This window comes from Galeopterus variegatus, unplaced genomic scaffold, assembly GCF_000696425.1.
Source record: "Galeopterus variegatus unplaced genomic scaffold, G_variegatus-3.0.2 Scaffold1811, whole genome shotgun sequence".
In the NCBI taxonomy this organism is placed as follows: Eukaryota; Metazoa; Chordata; class Mammalia; order Dermoptera; family Cynocephalidae; genus Galeopterus; species Galeopterus variegatus.
The window spans coordinates 136,164-157,524 of NW_007727922.1; the positions used below are offsets into that span (position 1 = coordinate 136,164).

The 21,361-nt window shown below is 37.5% G+C and overlaps 1 protein-coding gene across 2 annotated transcripts in view; it reads right to left on the reverse strand.

Annotated features, from left to right (window-relative positions):
- The window catches only part of HDX (highly divergent homeobox), a 187,067-nt gene that overhangs the window by 90,617 nt on the left and 75,089 nt on the right, over positions 1-21,361 (reverse strand). For both annotated transcript variants that reach the window (XM_008579108.1, XM_008579107.1), the window contains exon 4: positions 15,132-15,185. In XM_008579108.1, coding sequence (XP_008577330.1) covers positions 15,132-15,185 — 54 coding nt within the window. The remainder of the gene's footprint in view (positions 1-15,131; positions 15,186-21,361) is intronic.

The window sequence follows — 21,361 nt, forward strand, 5'->3', positions numbered from 1 at the left end:
GATAGGATTAAAAAGCTAGACCCAACTATATGATATCTTGAAGAGACTCACTTCACGTGTAAAGACACACACAGTGTAATAATAAGGGATGGAAAAATATATACCATGGAAATGTAAGCCAAACACAAGCACAAGTAGCTGTTCTTATATTGCATAAAATAGACTTTAAACCAAAAACTATAAAAAGAAAAATAGAAGGCCATTAAATTATGATAAAAGGATCAATCCAGGAAGAAGATATAACATTCATAAATATGTATGCACCCAACAATGGAGCACACAGATATATAAAGAAAACACTATTAGACCAAAGAAAGAGACCACAGTATGACAATGGTTAGGGATCTGACCACCCCTCTCTCAGCATTGGATGGATCATCTAGGCAACAAGTCTGCAGAGAAATAGAATATAAACAACACTTTACAACAATTGGACCTGGCAGGTATCTACAGGACATTTCATCCAACAACTACAGAATATACATTCTTCTCATCAGTGCATGAAACATTCTCCAGGACAGATTACATGTAAAGTCACAACTAAAGTCTCGATAGTTTTTAAAAATTGAAATCATCTCAACTATATTTTCAGACAACAAGTGATTGAAACTGAAAACTGGTAAAGGTGAAACTATGAAGACCATACAAATACATGAAATTAAATGTCATGCTCCTGAATGGCCTATGGGTTAAAGAATAAACTATTAAAAATTGAAGTCAATTCAAATATCTTTTCAGATATCACTGGATTAAAACTAGAAATCAATAAGAATCAAGACAATGGAAAATATACAAATACATGGAAATTAAACAACATGCTCCTGAATGACCTAGGGGGCCACAAGGAAATTAATCAGGAAATCAATTTCTTGAAACTAATGAGAATAAAGACACATCATATCAAAATCTGTGGGATACTCCAAAAGTACTACTAGTAGGAAAGTTTCCTGCCATAAACACTTCCGTCAAAAGAATAAAAAGATTTCAAATAAACAACCTCAAAGAACTAGAAAAAGAAGAACAATCCAATCCCCTAAGTAGTAGATAGAAAGAAAAAATTAAGATTAGACCAGAACTAAATGAAATACAGACCCCCCCAAATGATACAAAAGATCAATGAAACGAAAAGTTGCCTTTTTGAGAAAATAAACAAAATAGACAAACCATTAGCTAAGCTAACTAAAAAAAAATAAAAGAGAGAAGACCCATATAATAAAAATCAGAAATGAAAAAGGAGAAAATACAACCAAAACCACAGAAATAAAAAAATATCATTAGCCACTACTGTAAGCATACTCTGATAAGTTTGAAAACTTGGAGGAAATGGATAAATTTCTCAATGCAGACAAACTACCATGACTGAGCCAAGAAGAAATAGAAAACATGAACTGACCAATAAAAAGCATCAAGATGGAAGCAGCAATCAGCAGTCTCCCAACAAAGAAAAGCCAGGACTGTATTGCTTTACTGTTGAATTCTACCAAACCTTTAGAGAGGAATAAATATCAGCTCTCTTCAAACTATTCCAAAAAACTGAAACAGAGGCCATTCTCCAGAACTCATTCTGTAAGGCCAGCATCACCCTGATACCAAAATCAGGAAAAGATACAACAAAAAAAGAAAATAACATGGCCAGCCCATGGCTCACTTGGGAGAGTGTGGTGCTGATAACACCAAGGTTGCAGGTTCAGATCCCTATATAGGGATAGCTGGTTAGCTCACTTGGGAGAGCATGGTGCTGACAAAACCAAGTCAAGGGGTAAGATCCCCTTACCAGCCATCTTTTTAAAGAAAAGAAAAAAGAAAATTAGAAATTTACAGACCAATATCTCTGATGAACATAGACACAAACATCCTCAACAAAACATTAGTAATCAGAATACAGTACCACATCACAAAAATTATACACCACAATTAAGTGGGATTAATACCAGGGATACAAGAATGGTTCAACATACTCAAATCAATAAATGTGGTGCACCATATCAAAAAAATCAAGGACAAAAACCACCATATGATTATCTCAATAGATGCTGATAAAGCTTTTGAGAAAATTCAAAATTCAACATCCCTTCATTATAACGACTGTCAGCATATTAGGTATAGAAGGAAAATATCCCAACAGCCGTATATGACAAACCCATTGCCAATATCATCTTGAAGCTTTCAGCTTTTCCCTTTAAGAAGAGGAATAAAACAAGCATGCCCACTCTCACCACTCCTGTTTATCATAGTATTAGTATTAGTATTAGCATTGGGCAGAGAAATCGGGCAAGAGAAAGAAATAAAGGTCATCCATACTAGAAAAGACAAATTCAAGTTGTCCCTGTTTACAGATGACATGATCCTATACATAGAAGAACATAAAGACTCTACCAAAAAACTCCCAGACCTGATCAACTATTTCTGTAAATCTACAGGATACAAAATCAGCACATAAAAATCAGTAGTGTTTTTATACTCCAATAACAAACTAGAAGAAAAAGAAATCAAGAAAGGAAGCACATTTACAATAATCACCAAAAAAAAAAAAAACCACCTAGAAATAAATTTAACCAAGGATGTGAAAGATCTCTACAACACAAATATAAATCACTACTGAAAGAAATTAAATTAAAGAGGACACAAAAAGATGTGAAGACATTCCATGTGCTTGGATTGGAAGAATTAACATTGTGAAAATGTCCATATATACACTGAAACTAATGTACTCTCAATGTAATCTCCATTAAAATACCAATGATATTCTTCACAGAAACAGAAAAACAAATCCTAACATTCACAGCAAATAAAAAAGACCCTGAGTAGCCACAGCTATCCTGAGCAACACTCCCCCCCCCCAAAAAAACCCACAAAGGCATAACACCACCTGATTTCAAGTTATAGTACAAATCTATCTTAAGCAAAACAGCATGGTATTGGCATAGAGACAGACACTTGGATCAATGGAACAGAATAGAGAACCCAGAAATCAACCCACATACTTAAAATCATCTAATCTTCAACAAAGGTAACAAGAGCATACGGTGGGGAAAAGAATGCTTCTTCAATAAATTCTGCTGAAAAAACTGCTCATCTATATGTAGAAGAGTGAATCTAGACTCAACCTCTAACCATATACCAATATCAACTCAAAATAGATTAATGACTTAAGTATAAGACCTGAAACTATAAAATTACTAACAGAAAACCTAGGGGAAATGCTTCAGGAAGTAGGACTGGGCAAAGACTTTATGAATAAGACCTCAAAAGCACATGCAACAAAAGAAAAAATAAACAAATAGGATTATATCAAGCTAAAATGCTTCTGTACAGCAAAAGAAACAATTAACAGGAGCAAAAAGACAGCCTACAGAATGGGAGAAAATATTTGCAAACTATCTCTCCAACAAAGGATTAATATCCAGGGGAAACAAACAACTCAACCATAAAAAAACAAATAACCTCATGAAAAAATAGGCATAGGAGCGGAATAGACATTTCTCAAACCAAGATATACAAATGTGCAACAGAAACATGAAAAAATGATGCACATCACTAAGCATCAGCAAAATGCAAATCAAAATTACACTGAGATATCATCTCAACCCATTTAGACTGACCATTATCAAAAAGAGAAGAACAAATGCTGGCAAGTATATGGAGAAAGGGGAACCCTCCTACACTGATGGTGGGACTGCAAATTAATGCAGCCATTATGGAAAACAGTATGGAGCTTCCTCAAACAACTATAGATAGAACTGCCGTAAGATCTAGCGATCCCATGCTGGATATATACCCAAAGGAATGGAAATCATCATGTTGAAGGTTTACTTGCACTCCCATGTTTATTGCAGCTCTATTTACAATAGCCAAAAGTTGGATCCAACCTAAATGTCCATCAACAGATGACTGGATAAGGAATATATGGAACCTATATGCAATGGAATACTACTCTACCATAAAAAGAATGAAATTCCACCATTTGCAGCAACATGGATGACCTTAGAGAAAATTATGATGAGTGAAATAAGCCAGGCCCAGAAAATGAAATACTGCATGTCCTTATTGATAACTGGGAGCTAAAAAAACCCCAGACAAATAAATAAAAGAAAGAAAGAAATATACAGCAATCATAATAATTCATTGAACTTTGAGAAGGAGAGAACAGAGCTGAGGCCACCAAAGATGGTGTGGGAGGGTTAGTGAGAATTGGCAAAGGGCCACAAAAATGATTACATTGTGTAATATGAAATATACTAATCCCCCTGATTTCAGCATCACCCCTTGCACATAGATATTGATATTCAATGCTGTACCCCACAGATATGTATACTCAATTGTGTTTTGATAAGTAAAATAAATATTTTTAAAAATAAGGGGGTCATTTAAAGAAGGAGAGTGCTCTCACTCTTGCTTAGCCCATTCTCTCACTAGGTGATACCCTGTGTTGCTGTAGAGAGTCACCAGGAGAAAGACCATCACCAGATGTTACTCCTGGTCCATAGACTTCCCAGCCTCCAAAACTGTAAGAAATAAATTTTATTTCTTTATAACTTACCCAGTTTCAGGTATTCTGTAAGAGTCAACAGAAATGCACAAGTCCCTCTCTATTTCTCTTCTTCTTGTGGTGTTCCAATGATACAAATAGTGGTCATTGCTATTGTTCCACAGGACTGTGTGGCTTTGTTCATTATTTTTCAGTCTATATTCTCTCCATTCTAATGGTTCAAATTCTATTAATCTGTCCTCAAGTTTACCGATTCTATCCTTTTTCATCTCCTCTGTAATACTGAGCCATTTAGCAAGTTTTTAGTTTTAGTTATCATATTTTCAGTTCTAAAATTCTTATTGGGCTCTCTTTGATAACTTCTATTGCTTTCCTGAGATTTTTCACTTTTTGCTATTTTTTCAAGACAATATGTAATTGCTTGTTGAAGCATTTTTATAATGGGTGCTCTAAAATCTTTTAAAATTTATTTTAATGGCTTTGTAGAGATATAATACCATACCATACAATTCACCTATTTAAAGTATAAAATTCAATGGTTTTTAGTATATTCACAAAGTTGTGCAAGCATCACCACCACAATCAACTTTAGGACATTTTCATTACCCTGTAAAGAAACCCATTAGCACCCATTCCCCAATGCAACAAATAATCTCTTTTCTCTATATGTATATATCTAAAGACCTTCACATAGATGGGACCTTCACTTTTTGATGTGACCAGTGCCCAGCACTGCAGGTAACAGGGATTAGGCTTCTGAGGGAAAGATCCTGCCTAGATGAGGACAGAGTCGAAATCCATGCTCCTGGTCCAGTGCTTTCTCTGCATTCCTTTGAGAGCAGCATAAAGAAGGTGGCATGAAGCCATGTGTCGATTCCTTTTTCAAAGATTCAATTCAGCCACATATTACAGAGCTACTAATAACCCTAATCCATATTTTACAACAGTACAAGATTTTCTTTTTTTCCTACGGCAATTAAAAATCTACTTTTATGGAAAGATTTTTGAGATAAGCACCTTCCACATGACCTTGCCTTTGAGGCTGCCTTTAAAACTCTGTTGTCAGGCAGGAAAGCATAATAGTGAGCAGCACAAGCCCTAGAGCCAGCCTGCCCTTGTTTGAACTCCAGGTCTGCTACCTCCCAGCTGTGTAACCTTGGGCAAGTTACTTAACTTCTCTGTTTCAATTTCCTCTTATCCAAAATGTCTATAAACGTTGTGCCTAGTCCATTGGATTAAATGAGTTGATGCATCTAAAATATGTAGAAAACTGACTGGCAAATAATAAGCACTGTGGGCATCAGCTATTAGTATTATTTGAGAATCTTAATTGTTGTAAATTACTGCAGGCCCTTCTTTTTAGTTGAAAGTGGGATGGGGAGTAAAAAGAGATTCTGATTCTTGTCAGGAAATATGTATACACTTATACAGATGACCTTGATTGTTGGTCTCCTTTCCTTATTAATTCATGCCAATCTCAATTAGTGAATATGTATGATTACAGAGTCTTCTCACAGAAGTCCTAATTTCAGTCTCCAGGAAAAATGATTTTGTTACTAGCAAATTTAAGTGTTTCCTTAGGTGCGGTTTCTCATCATGGTTCTGTCTGCCCCAGTTGTACCAGTTTTTCAAGGTCCCTCTCATTCCCATCCTGTGGCCTGCCTGGTCTTAAAAGCCCCACCAGGCTGATTTCTCTTTCGCCCATACCTGGTGGTTCCTTTTTTAAAAAAACTGACACATATTGATTGTAAATATTTATGGGGAACACATTTATATTTCAGTACATGTATACAATGTGCAATGATCAAAGGGTAATTAGCATATTCATCATCGCAAAAATTTATCATTTGAGATAAGAATATTTGAGCTCCTCTCCTCTAGCCGTTTGAGAACATACAATAATTTATTATTAATTATAGATGCTAGCACTACTGTACACCATTAAAAGTTATTTTCCTATCTAGCTGTAATTTTGTATCCATTAAGCAGCCTCTCATATATCTTTCCCCCTCTCCTCTTCTTAGCCTCTACTAACCACAATTCTACTCTCTACATCCAAAAGCTCAAATTTTTTTAGCTCCTGCATATGAGTGAGAACATGTGGTATTTATTTTACTGTGCCTGACTTACTTCACTTATTACAATGTCTTCAAGGTTCATCCATGTTGCCACAAATTACAGTATCTCATGCATTTTCATGGCTCAGTAGGGTTCCATTGTGTATATATGCAACATTTTCTTCATTCATTTATCTGTCAATGGACACCTAGGTTAATTCCATGTCTTGGCTATTGCGAATAGTGCTATAGTCCTGCAATAAACATGAGGATGCAGATATCTCTTTGACATACTGATTTCATTTCCACTGGATATTTACCCAGAAGTGGGATTGCTGGATTGTATGGTAGTTCAATTTTTAGTTTTTTGAGGAAACTCCATATTGTTTTCCGTAATGGCTTTACTAATTTATGTTCCCACCAACAGTGTATAAGAGTTCTCTTTTTCCACATCTCACCAGCATTTGTTATTTTTTGTCTTTTTGATAATAGCCTTGCAAACTGGGTGAGACAATATCTCTTTGTGGCTTTGATTTCCATTTCCCCAATGCTTAGTGATGTTGAGCATTTTCCTCACATACCTGTTGGCCATTTGTATGTCTTCTTTTGAGAAACATCCACTTGGGTCATATGCCCATTTTTAAATCAGATTATTTGTCCTTTTGTTGTTGATTTATTTAACTTCCATGTATATTCCAGATATTAATACCATGTCCAATGAATAGTCTGCAAATATTTTCTCTCATTCTGCTGGTTGCCTCTTTGCACTGTTGATTGTTTCTTTTGCTGTGCAGAAGCTTTATAACTTGATATAATCCCATATGTCTATTTCTGCTTTTGTTGCCAGTGATTTAGAAGTCTTCTCCATAAAATGTTTGCCCAGACAAATGTCTTGCAGTGTTTCTCCTAAATTTTCTTCTAGTACTTTTATAGTTTCAGGTCTTAAATTTAAATCTTTAATCCATTTTGACATGACTTTTATGTATGATGAGAGATAAGGGTCAAATTTCCTTCTTCTGCATATGAATACTCAGTTTTCCCAGCACCACTTATTGAAGGGCTGTTATTTCCCCAATATATGTTCTTGGTACCTTGTCAAAGATCAGATAGCTATAGTTCATGGATTTATTTCTGGATTCTCTATCCTGTTCCTTTGGCCCATGTGTCTGTTTTTATGTTAGTACCTTGCTGTTTCAATTACTATAGCTTTGTAGTATATTTTGAATTCAGGTAGTGTAATGCCTCCAGCTTCATGCTTTCTGCTCAGGATTGCTTTGGCTCTTTGAGGTCCTTAGTGGTTCCATACAAATTATAGGATTGTTTTGCTTCTTTAAAAAATTCTGAGAAGAGTATCACTGGTATTTTGATAGGAATTGCACTGAATCTGTAGATCATTTGGGGTACTAGGGTCATTTTGACAATATTAATTCTTCCAATCCATGAACACAGAATGTATTTCCATTTTCTGGTATTCTATTTAATTTATTTCATCAATGTTTTATAGTTTTCTTTGTAGAAGTCTTTATCCTTCTTGGCTGAATTTATTCCTAGGTATTTTATTTTTAGGGTAGCTATTGTAAATGGAATTGCTTTCTTGATTTCTTTTTCTGCTAGGTCATAGTTGGTGTATAGAAATGCTACTGATTTTTGCATGATGTTTTTGTATCCTGCAATCTTACTCAATTTGTTGATAAGTTCTAAGTTTTTGTAGGGTGTTTAGGTTTTTTCTACATATAAGATCATGCTGTCTGCAAACAGGGATGATTTGACTTGTTCTTTTCCAGTTTGAACACCCTTTATTTCTTTCTCTTGTCTAATTGCTGGGGCTAGAAGTCTCAGTACTGTGCCAAATAAGAGTGGTGAAATTGGGCATGCTTGTCTTGTCCCTGTTCATAGAGGAAAAAGCTTTCAACTTTTTCCTGTTCAGTATGATGTTAGCTGTATGTTTGTCATATATGGCTGTCCTTGTGGTGACGCTATTTCCTTCTATACCTAATTTGCTTAGAGTTGTTATCATGAATGGATGATGAATTTTATCAGGTGCTTTTTTATGCATTTATTGAGATGATCATACTGTTTTTGACCTTCATTTTGTTGATGTGGTGTGTCATATTCATTGGTTTCCATATGTTGAAACATCCTTGCATCCCTGGGGTATCTTAGTCTATACTCTTCTTGGTATGTTTTTAAAACCTGTTTGCTACTATTTTGTTGAGAATTTATGTTCATCGGGAATACTGGTCTATAGTTTTCTTTCTCTCTTTATTTTTTTTATTTCTTTTCTGTGTTGTGTGATTTTGGTATCAGGATAAAGCTGGCCTCATAAAATGAGTTTGGAAGGATACCCACTGCTTCAATTTTTAGGAATAGTTTGAGAAGAATTCATTTTAATTCTTCTTAAACTCTTTGGTAGAATTCAGCAGTGAAGCCATCCAGTTCTGGCCTTCTCTTTGTTGGGAGACTGCTGTCTCATTGTTATTAGTCTGTTTGGGTTTTCTATTTCTTCTCAGTTCAGTCTTGGTAGACTTATGTGTCCAGAAATTTATCCATTTCCTCCAGGTTTTCCAATATGTTGGCATATAGCAGATTATGAGTCTCTAATGTTTCTTTGTATTTTTGTGGCATCAATTGTAAGGTCCCCTTTTTCATTTCTGATTTTCTTTATTTTGGTCTTCTCTCTTTTTTTCTTAATTAATCTAGTTAATGGTATGTCAATTTTGTTTGTCTTTTCAACAAACCAAGGTTTCATTCTGACAGTCTTTTACAGCATTCTTGTGGTATATATTTCATTTAGTTCTGCTCTGATCTTTATTATTTCTTTTCATCTGCTTGTTTTAGGATTTGATTGTTCTTGATTTTCTGGTTCCATGAGGTGTAACCTTAGGTTGATTATTGGAAATATTTCTACTTTTATGATGTAACCACTTATTTCAATAAATTTCCCTCAATACTGTTTTTGCAGTATCCCATAGGTTTTGGTTTGAACTGCTTCTGTTTTCATTTGATTCAATAAATTTTTTGATTTCCTCCTTAATTTCTTCATTGACCCATTTGTCATCCAGGAGCATATTTAAATTTTATGGATTTGTACAGTTTCAAAAGTTTCTCTTGTAAATATATATTTTTAAAAACTTTATTCTTTTGTGGTCTGAAAAGATGATATCATTTCAATTTTTCAAAATTTGTTCAGACTTGAATTATGGCCTAATGTGTGGTCTATCCTGGGGAATGATCTATGTCCCGATGAGAAAAATGTTTCATCTGCAGTTGTTGGTTGAATTGTTCATGGAATATCTTTTTCCATCCCTTCACTTTTAGTCTATGTGTGTCTTTATAGGTGAAGTGAGTTCACTGAAGGCAACGTATAGTTGGGTCTAGTTTTTTTCCACCTGTTCAATCAGTTTATAATGTTTAAGTGAGTGGTTTAACCCATTTACATTCAAAGCTGTTTTTGAAAGGTGTTGCTTTACTCTTGATCTTTTGTTAATTGTTTATTGGATTTTTTTATATCTTTGTTCCTTTCTTTCTCTTTTATTGTTTATTCCATTTGTTTATTCCTGTAGTGATAAGATATAATATTAACCTCATTCTCATTTGCATATGTGCTCTAAAATTAGTTTTATTCTTTCACGTGTTATCATGATAGTGGCTACCAACCTTTTACTTCCAGATGTGGGGATCTCTTGAGGATTTCTTGTAGGCCCATTCTAGTGGTTATGAATTCCCTCAGTATTTTTTTTTCACGTTAAAACACTATTTCTCTGTTTCTGAAGGATAGCTTTGCTGGGTATATTAGTCTTGACTGGCAGAATTTCTCTTTCATCACTTTGAATATACATCCCATTCTCTCCTGGTCTGTGATTCTGCTGAGAAATCTGCTATTAGTCTGATGGTGATTCCCTCATAGATGACAACACTTTTCTCTTTCTATTTTTAGAATTCTCTATTTGTCTTTGACTTTTGACAGTTTGACTACAATATACCTCAAAGAGGACCTTTTTGGGTAAAATCTATTCAGGAATCTTTGAGCCTCTTGGATCTAGAATTCCATATCTCTCCCAATAGTTAGAAAGTTCGGGCCGGCCCGGTGGCGCACTGGATAGTGCGCCGCTTGGGAAGCGCGGCGGCGCTCCCGCCCGAGGGTTCGGATCCCACATACAGACCGGTTCCCGCTCACTGGCTGAGCGAGGCGCAGAAGCAACACCGAGGCTTGCGATCCCATTGCCGGTCCCCGGTCCAGTACGGGGGCAACACTGAGGGTTGCGATCCGTTGCCGGACACGGAAAAAAGATAAAAGACAAAAAAAAAAAAAAAGAAAGTTCTCAACTATTACTTAGTTAAATAAATTTTTATGGCTTTTCTCTTCCCTTCCTCTTCTGGAACACTGATGATAAAAATATTTGTATATTTAAAGTTGTCCCATAGATCTCATAGGCATTTTTCATTCTCTTTTCCTCTTCCTCTTCCTCTTCTCCCTCTTCCTCTTCTTCTTCTTCTTTGTCAGACTTGGTTATTTCAAAGCACCTGTCTTTAAGTTCAGAAATTCTTCTGCTTTATCTAGCTTGTTTGATAATCTCAGTTGTATTTTTTATTTTATTTGATGAATTCTCCAGTTCCAAGATTTCTGATTTCTGTTTGGTTCTTTTTTTTTGGATATATATCTTTTTGTTAAAATTCTTTTTCAGATCAAGATTTCATTGCGGTGTCTATCTGTTTACTCTTGCTGAGTTTCCTTAAGATTATAATTTGAAATTCCCTTTCAGACATTTCATAGGTCTCCTTTTCTTTGGGGTATGGTAATGGAGAATTATTATATTCCTTTGTGGGTGTCATGTTTACTTGTTTTTTCATGTTTCTTGTATCTCTATATTGGTGTCTAGGAAGGCAGTAGAACAATCTCCTAATTTTCTGTAATAGCTTTTGAAGGGACAGACTCTTTCTCATAGTTGTATACAATAGTGTCAGACAGGCAGTGTTTTAAGTTTGTTTCTGAATGAGCACAGTAATGGAGTCTCCATATTATTTCTTTGACTCTATTCAATGTCAGAGGTGTCTGTGAGTGTCTGTGGCCTGGGTGCTGGGATGTTTGGCAACTCCATGCTGAAGTGGGTAATACTAGGTGGGGTTGCTGTGGCTGGAGGAGGAGGTGGAACCTTAAGCTCCTGGGAGATGTGCTGCTACATTCATTGTTTACTCTCCCAAAGTGGGTGAACACTCTGTGGACTTTAAGTTTCCATGACAGATGCTGTGGCAATTAGCTGTTCCTCCACTAAAGTGGGAGCATTTGCCTGGGAAATGGGTGGCTCTATGGGCCCCAGGGAGAAGCAGTGAAGTACTCTGCAGCTTCTCAGCTGGAGTAGCCAACCCTCAGTGGAGGATACTGGAGTTCTGACCATGACCTCAGAATCCTGGAAGAGGCACTGGAGCCTTCTGAAGCTCCTCAGCTGGAATAGGCCACATTGTGCAGGGTCACTGTGGTCATGGGTGAGATCTTGGGCCTCTGGGATAAGTGTTGGGTTGTTCTGCTGCACCTCAGCTGGAGTGGGCAACTCTAAGCATGCTTTCTAGTGCCACAACCAGTATCCTGTGTTCCCAACAGAGGTGCTGAGGTGCTCTGTAGCTCATGAGCTTAAATTAGATTGCTGGCACCATGGCCAGGACCTTAGACTTCAAGAGAAACACTAAGACATTCAGCAGCTCCTCAGCTGAAGTGGGTGACTCTAGATAGGGTCATGTGGCTTCAAGTGAGACCCTGCACCCCCAGGAGAAGCACTGAGTTGCTCCATAGTTCCCAAGCTGAAGGTGTCAAGCCTGGATGTGGTCTTTGGGACTGCAGCTGGGATCTAAGATTCCTGAGGGAGACAATGGGGTGCTTTGCAGCTCATCAGCTGGAGCGGGCAACCTTGGTCAATGTCACTGGTGTCATGGGTGGGATTCTATGCCCCAAGAGAGACACTGGAGTGCTCTGTATCTCCTCAGGTGGAGTAGGTCACTCTGGCAAAGGTCACTGGAGTTGTGAGCAGAACCATGCAACCCCAAGAGAAATTCTGGAGCACTGCAGCTCCTCTGTTGGAGTGAGTGGCTCTGGGTGGTTTTGCTGGATCTACAGATGACACTCTGTGCCCCAGGAGAGGCACATGGGTACTCCACTGAATATGGCAGGGCTGCCAGTAGTGGCAAAAGTTCTCAATCAATTGGCTCTTAAGCTCTGGAAATTGTAAGCATTGGCTACCTTTGTCTTGGAGGTGGTCTCTGCACTGTGCTGGACTGGATGTTCCCAGGGATGCAGGATGATGTGTGTGTTCAGTTCTCAGAATTATCATGTTAGGATGGGGCCTGGGGCTATTGGGTCCCAGGGCAGAATACACTCTTGTGTTGGCTCTGATCTCCAAATGGCAACATGCTGCTGCTACGTAGGACCAGAGAATTGAGGAGGGAGTTGAGTGTGAATTCCCTCTGTGTAATATTGCAGTCACAGGGGCACCAAGCAGTTCCCTATACTGGACTCCCAGCCTAGAAGGGCTTTGTGGCTCTCTTGTAGCTTGGATTGCAGGCAACTGCAGTAAGAGTGTGGAGTGTTGTGTTTTTTGGGTATTTTTTTTGTCTGTTTGTTTTGTTTTTTTGCAGTAAGGAGCCTCTCTTAGCTTTGAGCAGATCTTGATTGGGCAGTTCACTTGTCTTCCTATGCTGCCATCTCAAGTTTCTCAGCCACAGAGTTTCTTCTTCACTATTTTGCTGAATTCTGGCAATTTTCCTAGACACTCTATTCAATGTGTGATTATCTGTGTTGTTTTGGACTTTCATTGTGTCAGAAGTGAGAGGTGCGTGCCTCTATCAGCCATTTTGAATTGCCCCTCCATACCTGGTCCTCTAAAATCTTTGTCAGATGATTCCATCATCTGATTCATCTCAGTGCTTGTATCAGATTGTCATTTATCATTCAAATTGTGATTTTTCTTAATTCCTGGTATGATGAGTGATTTTCAATTGTTTCCTGGACTCTTTGGCCATTACTTTAGAAGACTTTTGGCATTATTTAAATCTTATTTTAACAGGCAAATACCCCAGTTGTGTTTAGAACACAGGTTCTGGCCAATAGGGTTAAAGTTCCAGTGAAACATTAATTTTCAAAACTTTTTGTGGTGTTATTTTCATCTGTTTAATTTATCTGGTGCCACTGGGGATTCTGCTGATCCCTGCTGGTGCCACCTAATGGGACAGAAGGCCCTTTTTCAGCCCAGGCATTTGTGAGGAGATCCCCCTTATTGGTGCCACACAACAGACCAGTGTCTCTAGGTGGAAAAATGAATTCTCCAGCTTTTAGGGATAAATATTGCACTTCTAGTGCTGGGTGATTATTGTGGCTTAGTCCCTCTTACTGGTCCCAACCAGCCACCTGGTTCTCTAGGTGGGGGAAAAATTCTCTTTCATACAGGAACAAACAGGCTACCCAGGCCAGGCTGCTCCTTGTGGCAGCATCCCCCTTGGCATTGGTGTCTGGTATCTCCAGGTGAGAAAGGGAAGTTTCAGGCCCAGCAGAGAAAGAGCACTTCCCATGGATGTTTACTGTCAATGGGACTTCCAATTGATCTTCCCAGCCAACGTTGCCAGGCTCATATCATGTTGTCTGTGGGACTCCTGCTACATCTTGGGGAGAAATGAGCCTATTCAAGCTGCCTTCTGTTGCTAGGTTGGGGGGCATAAGTAGCCTGGCTGGAGTAGCCTACTGTTAAGTGGGGGACAAAGCACCTTGTATTTCCTCCAAGTATTGGAGTCCCTAAACAGTCACCTTCTTCTTTCCACCTTTCAGGCTTTTCCTTTGGTGGCCTCTTCTATCATTTCCAGGGTTTATAGTTCTACTTGATATGGAAGAGAAAGGAGAAAGGAGTCTCTACAATCCTGTCTAATATTGATGTCCTAGCTTCAGTCTTACCTATCCCCAAACCTATTTATCATGTGACAGCTTGAGTTTTTCTCCAAGTCTATTTATGTCTCTTTTATGGTTAAAACCTTCTAATAGTTTCCTGTATGGGCCAGTTACATCAAAGTCTCATGAGGTACTTTTTAAAATGAAGATTTATGAGTTCTATACAGATCAAATGAACAAAATTCTTTGAAAAAACAGTTTTACTAAGGTTGTTAAGTTAATATTATAAAAATCACAATAGTTGTAACAAAACCAGATAACAAAGTAAGATTGTTAAACATCAGTTACTCATCACTTCTAAATACTGAATTTCACTAAAAAGAAATAGCAAGGTAAATTATTTAATACTGATTGGGATGTTTTATTTTATGATCAAATTAACTGGGGTAATTAGATATAGGATAAAATTATGATATTTTCTGTTACATTTGAATGCTTTTTAAAACTGAAAAAAAGTGCACTGATCACTGCATTTTATTTAAGGTTAACCTTGTTGTAGATATAAATACCATGATATCAAAATATGTCCCTTGAGACAATGCAGTCTTATCAAGGTTCAGTTTTGCAAGCTTTACAAAAATCATGAAAATTTTCTCAATGGCTTTCCTAACAACACAAGAAGAAACACATTTGCTTCTTTAAATGAAAGATTACTTACTGCTCTTTTTCTAGAACACCCTGTAATCCAAGGCACGGTTAGGTTTCCTGAAATCTGTGGAAAGAAGAAATAGAATATCAGTAAGGTGTGCACTGATACTACTTTGAATGTTGATCAACACCAAAGCTGTCAAGATATGTTTGCACTCACAGAATATTCCCCACATAGACAATGTTGTTTCCTCACTGAAGTCAACAGATTTAAACAGCTATCTTTTGTGGAAAATTTTAGAAATGGTGCAAAGTTCTCCTGGAAATTCAAGAATGTTTCTAGGGCATTGTTGGTGCCCTAGAATTTTGGGGGCTCTTTTTGGGTTTGGAAATCTATGGGCAATGCAATTATTATAATAAAAATGCAATGCTCTATGGTAAAAGCTTAAAAGTTGCAAAACTGTAGAATAGTCACTTTTCAAATAAAGCACCACCAGAAAGCAAGTACTGATTTCATAATGAAAGGTGTATGCTATAAACTATTTGTATTAGTCCATTTTTGTGTTGCAGATAACAGAATACCTGAAACTGGGTAATTTATAAAGAAAAGAAGTTTATTTGGCTCACAGTTCTGGCACTGCTGAATCTGGTGCAGGCCTCAGGCTGATACTACTTATGGTGGAAAATAGCAGGCAGCCAGAAGGTACCAGCAGATCACATGGTGAGAGGAAGCAAAAGGGGTGTGGGAGATACCAGGGTCCTTTAAACAACCAGCTCTCATGGGAGCTAATAAAGGGAGATCTCACTCACCACCAACACCCAGGGAGGGTGTTAATCTCTTCATGAAAAATCTGCCACCCATGACCTAAACAGCTCCAAACAATGCCACATTGGGGATCAGATTGCCACATGAGTTTTGGGAGGACAACACATCCAAACTCTATCACTATTTAAACACCTTAATTGTATTTACTTTGCAAAATCACCACTAATATAATTATAACTATATGTGCTTTCTTAATACAAATGTTAGGCCTACGGACAAATGACTGAAACATGGTTTCTCCAAATTGTGCCTTCATTAAAAATATATTCTCTATGCCCTCCACCTTTTCTTACAAAATGGTGAATCATAGATTTTAATAAGCCCATTGATTTTGAGGAGGGTTAGAAATCTTGATTCTCATTTGATTTTAGAATAGGGTTTTTAGGTAAATGCATGTATGGGGCAAAAGCCCTCAGGTAGGAGACCACAGTCTACAGATAGAGGGCAAAAGCCCATTTAATCAATTCTAATTAAATAATGTTGATTCTCATTTGATTTTTAGAATAGGGTTTTCAGGTAAATGCATATATGGGGCAAAAGCCCTCAAATAGGGGGTCACAGCCCACAGATAGCCAGGCAACAGCCCATCTAATCAACTCTGATCACTGCTTAGGTATGGGATTGTATACTTTAATGATTTTAGAGCTAACAGGTGGTTGTCATACTGATCCTGTTAAGAGATTTTAAGAATTGCTGAAGGGAAAGATGTGAAAAAAAATGTTTGCTAGGGGAAAGCTGTCTGTTGGGGGAAACTTTAGAGATAATTGTACTTAGACTTTATCATAAGAATATAACTCTCACTTAAGGAGAGCTTATACTTTAGATAATGAGCCAGTTTGACCAACTTAGCTTTTCACAAATTGTACTTTGGAATGTCACATTGTTAATTTTACTGATGTTACTAGTTTCCATTGCTTAAGCTATACTTAGCCATAGATAACTTTTGTAACACTGCCCATGTCCTTGTGTCCTTTTGTAATGATTGAATCAATTGAATTTTCCTGTGAAACTTCCTTGTCGTTATAATAAAAAATACAAGCTAACTTTGAAGGAAGATTCTTTTGTATAAATGATGTATGATTTCAAAAGCAAATGTGAATCTTTAAGCATTATCATCTATACATCAGTCCTTTATATGTCCAGCAAAATCTGTTTCGTTTCTTTTTTAGTTACATTCCAGTGTTTGGTGTTGGTAGTAAAGTTGTGCAATGCTACAACCTTCAGCAAATATTTCTTGCATAGTACACAGGTATTTCATATTTGAGCAAATATCTACTAATAATTTCCCAGAAATGTTGAAAGATTTTGACATTTGCAAATGGAGCAGGATATTATGGTAGCTAATGATACCTCAATACTCTCATCTACTTATGCACTCACACTCCAAATTGAAACAATGCTTCTACAAAATCCTATTAAACAGTAATGGTAGTCCATTTTTAAATAGAAACTACTAAGGTGAATGGCCAGCAACAACTTATTACCTCTCAGCATTACCATGTAAGAAAGATGTTATTCCAGTGGGATTCTGGAGAGTGTTTACAAAGATCAGGGTGTTCCTGTGAGCTGTGGCTCAGGTTAGCCTAAACTTAGTCATACTTTTTCATGGAACACATAAGGACTGAGGAGTACTCCAAACTCTCTACTTGTCCTCTCCTTTACTCCCAAACACATACCTCCTAAGAGATTATCAACAAGCCAAATCAGTCTAAATAGATGGTCCTGGTGATGGTGGTGGTGTTGGGAATGTGGCATTCAATCAAACATTTAATATTTTTGACAAATTATATTCAGTGATGGCCTATATAGTATTATGCCTACTGACAAGGAGTGATGATCAAAAGGTCAACGTAAATATTAAAATAATATCCTCAATTATTCAAACTTCCAGTAAACTATTATTGTCCTTGGCCACTAGACCTGTCATTTTACTTTGAATTCTGAATACATCAATGTGCAAGGGATAGGCTAAAAATGATATAAACTCCAAATGATACTTTTAAGGTTAAATAAAAAATATTTTACTCAACGTAAAATTAAATTACAGTAAAATGGCAATTAACTACAATGCTAGGGGATCATGAAAAGGTATGATTATTTTTTTTGAATGATGAACTCAGGGTGATAAAATTTCTTCTGAGAAATTCTTCAAAATGTATACTTTCTCTTCCTCCCACCAGTACATACTTGGGTTTCCAAAGTAAATTGATTGTTAGCATTAATGAAGGAGGTAAATCTACTAAAATAATCACATAATATACTCTAGAAAAAAATACAGACATTTAACTGTTTTGGACTTTATGTGCACATAAGCCCATCCATTAGTGAGGATAATTCAAAACTGGCTATAAAGAATTTCTAGAGAAAATAGGAATTCCAGTCAAGATGGTGGAATAGATGGTTCCCAGCGTCACTCTCTCCCAAAATTCAACCAATTTACAGCTATAAAAATGTAACAACAGCCAAGCTGGGTCCACTGGAGCTCAGGGGAAGAGGAGGAGAGACCTATGGAGTTCATGGAGGAGGGAGAAACCATGATGAGAGAAAGAAAAAACTGCTCTGAGTGTTTTGGGCTGCGGTTTCTTTAAGGTGGGAGCTGATAAGCGCATGGAGCAGAAGCCAGCAGAAGCCACAACTGTGACCTTCAGATGGAGTTACTTGGAGGCGGAAGGGAAGAAGAGGTCCTAGGACAGCAAGACCGCTAATAGGATTCACATGGACCCACGTAGGAGCGAGGAGCCACAACAACTGAAAAAAGGGAGCCATTCAGAGGCTGGTGAGTCATTGCAAGGGACCCATGCATGGCCCATCCCATGGGAAGTGTTTAGAGCACAGGCGGTGGTGGAGACAGTCATACAGGGAGAACACTGGGACACAGCAAGGACAGCTGACCCCCACCTCCCCAATCAGCACAGGACCACTCAAAGGAGACTGTTCAGGAATGCAGAATTGCATGGGGTGCAGTTTGATGAAAAAACTCAGGCCCAGATCAGAGTTTCTACACAACCCAGATCCACTGGGTCTCTGGAGAGCCAAAGTACCTATAAAGTCAACCATTAAACATTGAGCTGCACAAAAAGCCTTCCCTAGGGAAAGAGCAGCAAAGCAGCAATTTAGCTCAACCACACAGCTCAAGTACTATTTCCCACAGGAAATTCCCCCACTTTAGAAGTAAGCAAAGGACAAATAATTAGTTCCAGCCCAGGCAAACCACCAGTGCTTTGGGGCCTGCCTGGGAACTGGAGGCTTGGAGCTGGGGACTGGACCTCCCTCCCACAAACAGGCACACCATGCCAGCACCTTGAGGACTGCTCAGTGACCTGTGGCATGGAGCTAGGGCCCAGACACCCCTCCCACTACTGGGCACACCATGCCAGTGCCTTGGAGCCCACCTGGGGACCCGAGGCATGGAAAAGGGGACTGGACCCCCTTCCATAACCAGGCACACTGCACCAGCACCAAGGAGCATGCCAAAAACACTACTTTCATGTGGGTGGTGCACCACAGCCATTACAGTAACCATGGCTGTTATGAAAGTGGCTAGACACCACAACCACCACACAGATGGTCCACCAACCACTGGAGTGCATTGACACGAGGAGAGTCAACAGCAGAGACAAAGAAAAGAAGAGGATGTCTCTCTCCACAAAGCCCATTTCAGAGTGATGGAAGAAGCATCTGCTCTATGATAATATTAGGGGACCCGATCATACCTCTCAGCATTGGACAGATCACCTAGGCAACAAATCAACAGAGTAACCATTATTCTTTCAGAAGGAGAAATGAAATCTAGGGTAATTAGAGGGGGGAGGGGGGAGGAAGAAGTGGATAGGGAGAGATTGGACAAGAAGCATAAAGAATAATTAGGATTTGTAACAATATATATGCTCGTAATATTGATTAGATCAACATATCTCAATGTTGAACCCCAAAAATATGTATAATCAATTTTAAGTCAATAAAAAAAAATCAAAAAAAATTAATTAATTAAAAAAAAATTCTAGAGAAAATATGTTAAACCAAATGAATTACAAACAAAACAAAACAAAACCCCAAGCCAGTAACTACTGAAAAGATACACCTGAAATAACAAAGATGATACTTACAATATACATGGTAATAGAATTTGTATAAATATTGATATTATACATTTTAGGGATATAAAATGTGGTTTCTAGAACTTATTCTTCCTATCTAGCTATAATTTAAATATTCTACAGTAGTGCTAGGTATCTATAATTAACAATTTATTGTATAATTTCAAATCACTAGAAGAATTCAAATGTTCTCATCACAAAGAAATGATAAATGTTTGTGGTGTTGGATATTCTAATTAGCCTTATTTGGTCATCTCACAGTGTATACATGTATTGAAATATTGCTCTGTATTCCATAAACATGTACAATTATTATGTATCACTTAAAAATAATTTTTTAATGTGATTTCTTGCTTAAGTCAATTGTTTGTAACCAAGAAAACAGAAAACTCCTATATACACAGTAATACACAAATATAAATTCCATGCAATTTGGGAAGAGATAAAGTTTAACTTTTTTTGTTATATAATTCTGTGGCAGGAGATACATGATACTTAAATGCTATATTCAACTAACCTCTACTATTTATTTCAAATCTATACTTCAGGTCCTCATATTTCTGGTAAAACTCGGGAACAGCCAGGTAGAGTAGCTAAATTTATAAGCTTTTTTGAATCATGGTACTGTAGAAATATGTTTTCCCAAACTTGGGACATTTTGTTTGGTGCAATACTGATGACGGGTTTCTCACTCACCAGAAGCTACAGAAGATAGTATTCAAATGAGAAGGGTTATACATTTTTCATTTACATGATGTTTCAATTCCAAACACACTTTTAAAAGCCTAATTGGAAAACTGCAAAATTAATCTACAAGGAGAAAGGACTGATTTAGCAAATATAGTAGAACTTACACATTCAAATAAGTGCCGTATGTTCCAAAGTAGAAAACTTGGGATGTTATAAACTCATTAAAATGATGTTGCCATTGTTGAAAGCATTTGCGGAACTGTTCCCACCGCCCCCCCCCACCCCCCACTGGGCTCCACTCTGAAATAAGCGCTACTCCACCAGCGGGGAACATGTTTGCAGACACCAGCCTCCTGTCGACCCCCTTAGACACCCTTCTGCTGGCAGTTGTAGACACCTTTCAGCTGCTCTTCATCCCACCCCACACCCTCTATTGGGTGCCCTACCACTTCCAGCTCCCTCTAGACTTTTTTCAAATCCCCCCATCTTACACTCCAATGATTCCCCAAATTAAATCATTTATGTACTGTCCTTCATGACTTAACACTTCCCGTGATCACTGGTGTCATTATTTATTTAATATTTTTCTTCTAATGACTTACTTTTCTTAACTTAAATACAAGCATTTTTGTTCATTTTTTTAGATTTGTACACTGTTTAAATTTTAATCTTATATATATATATATA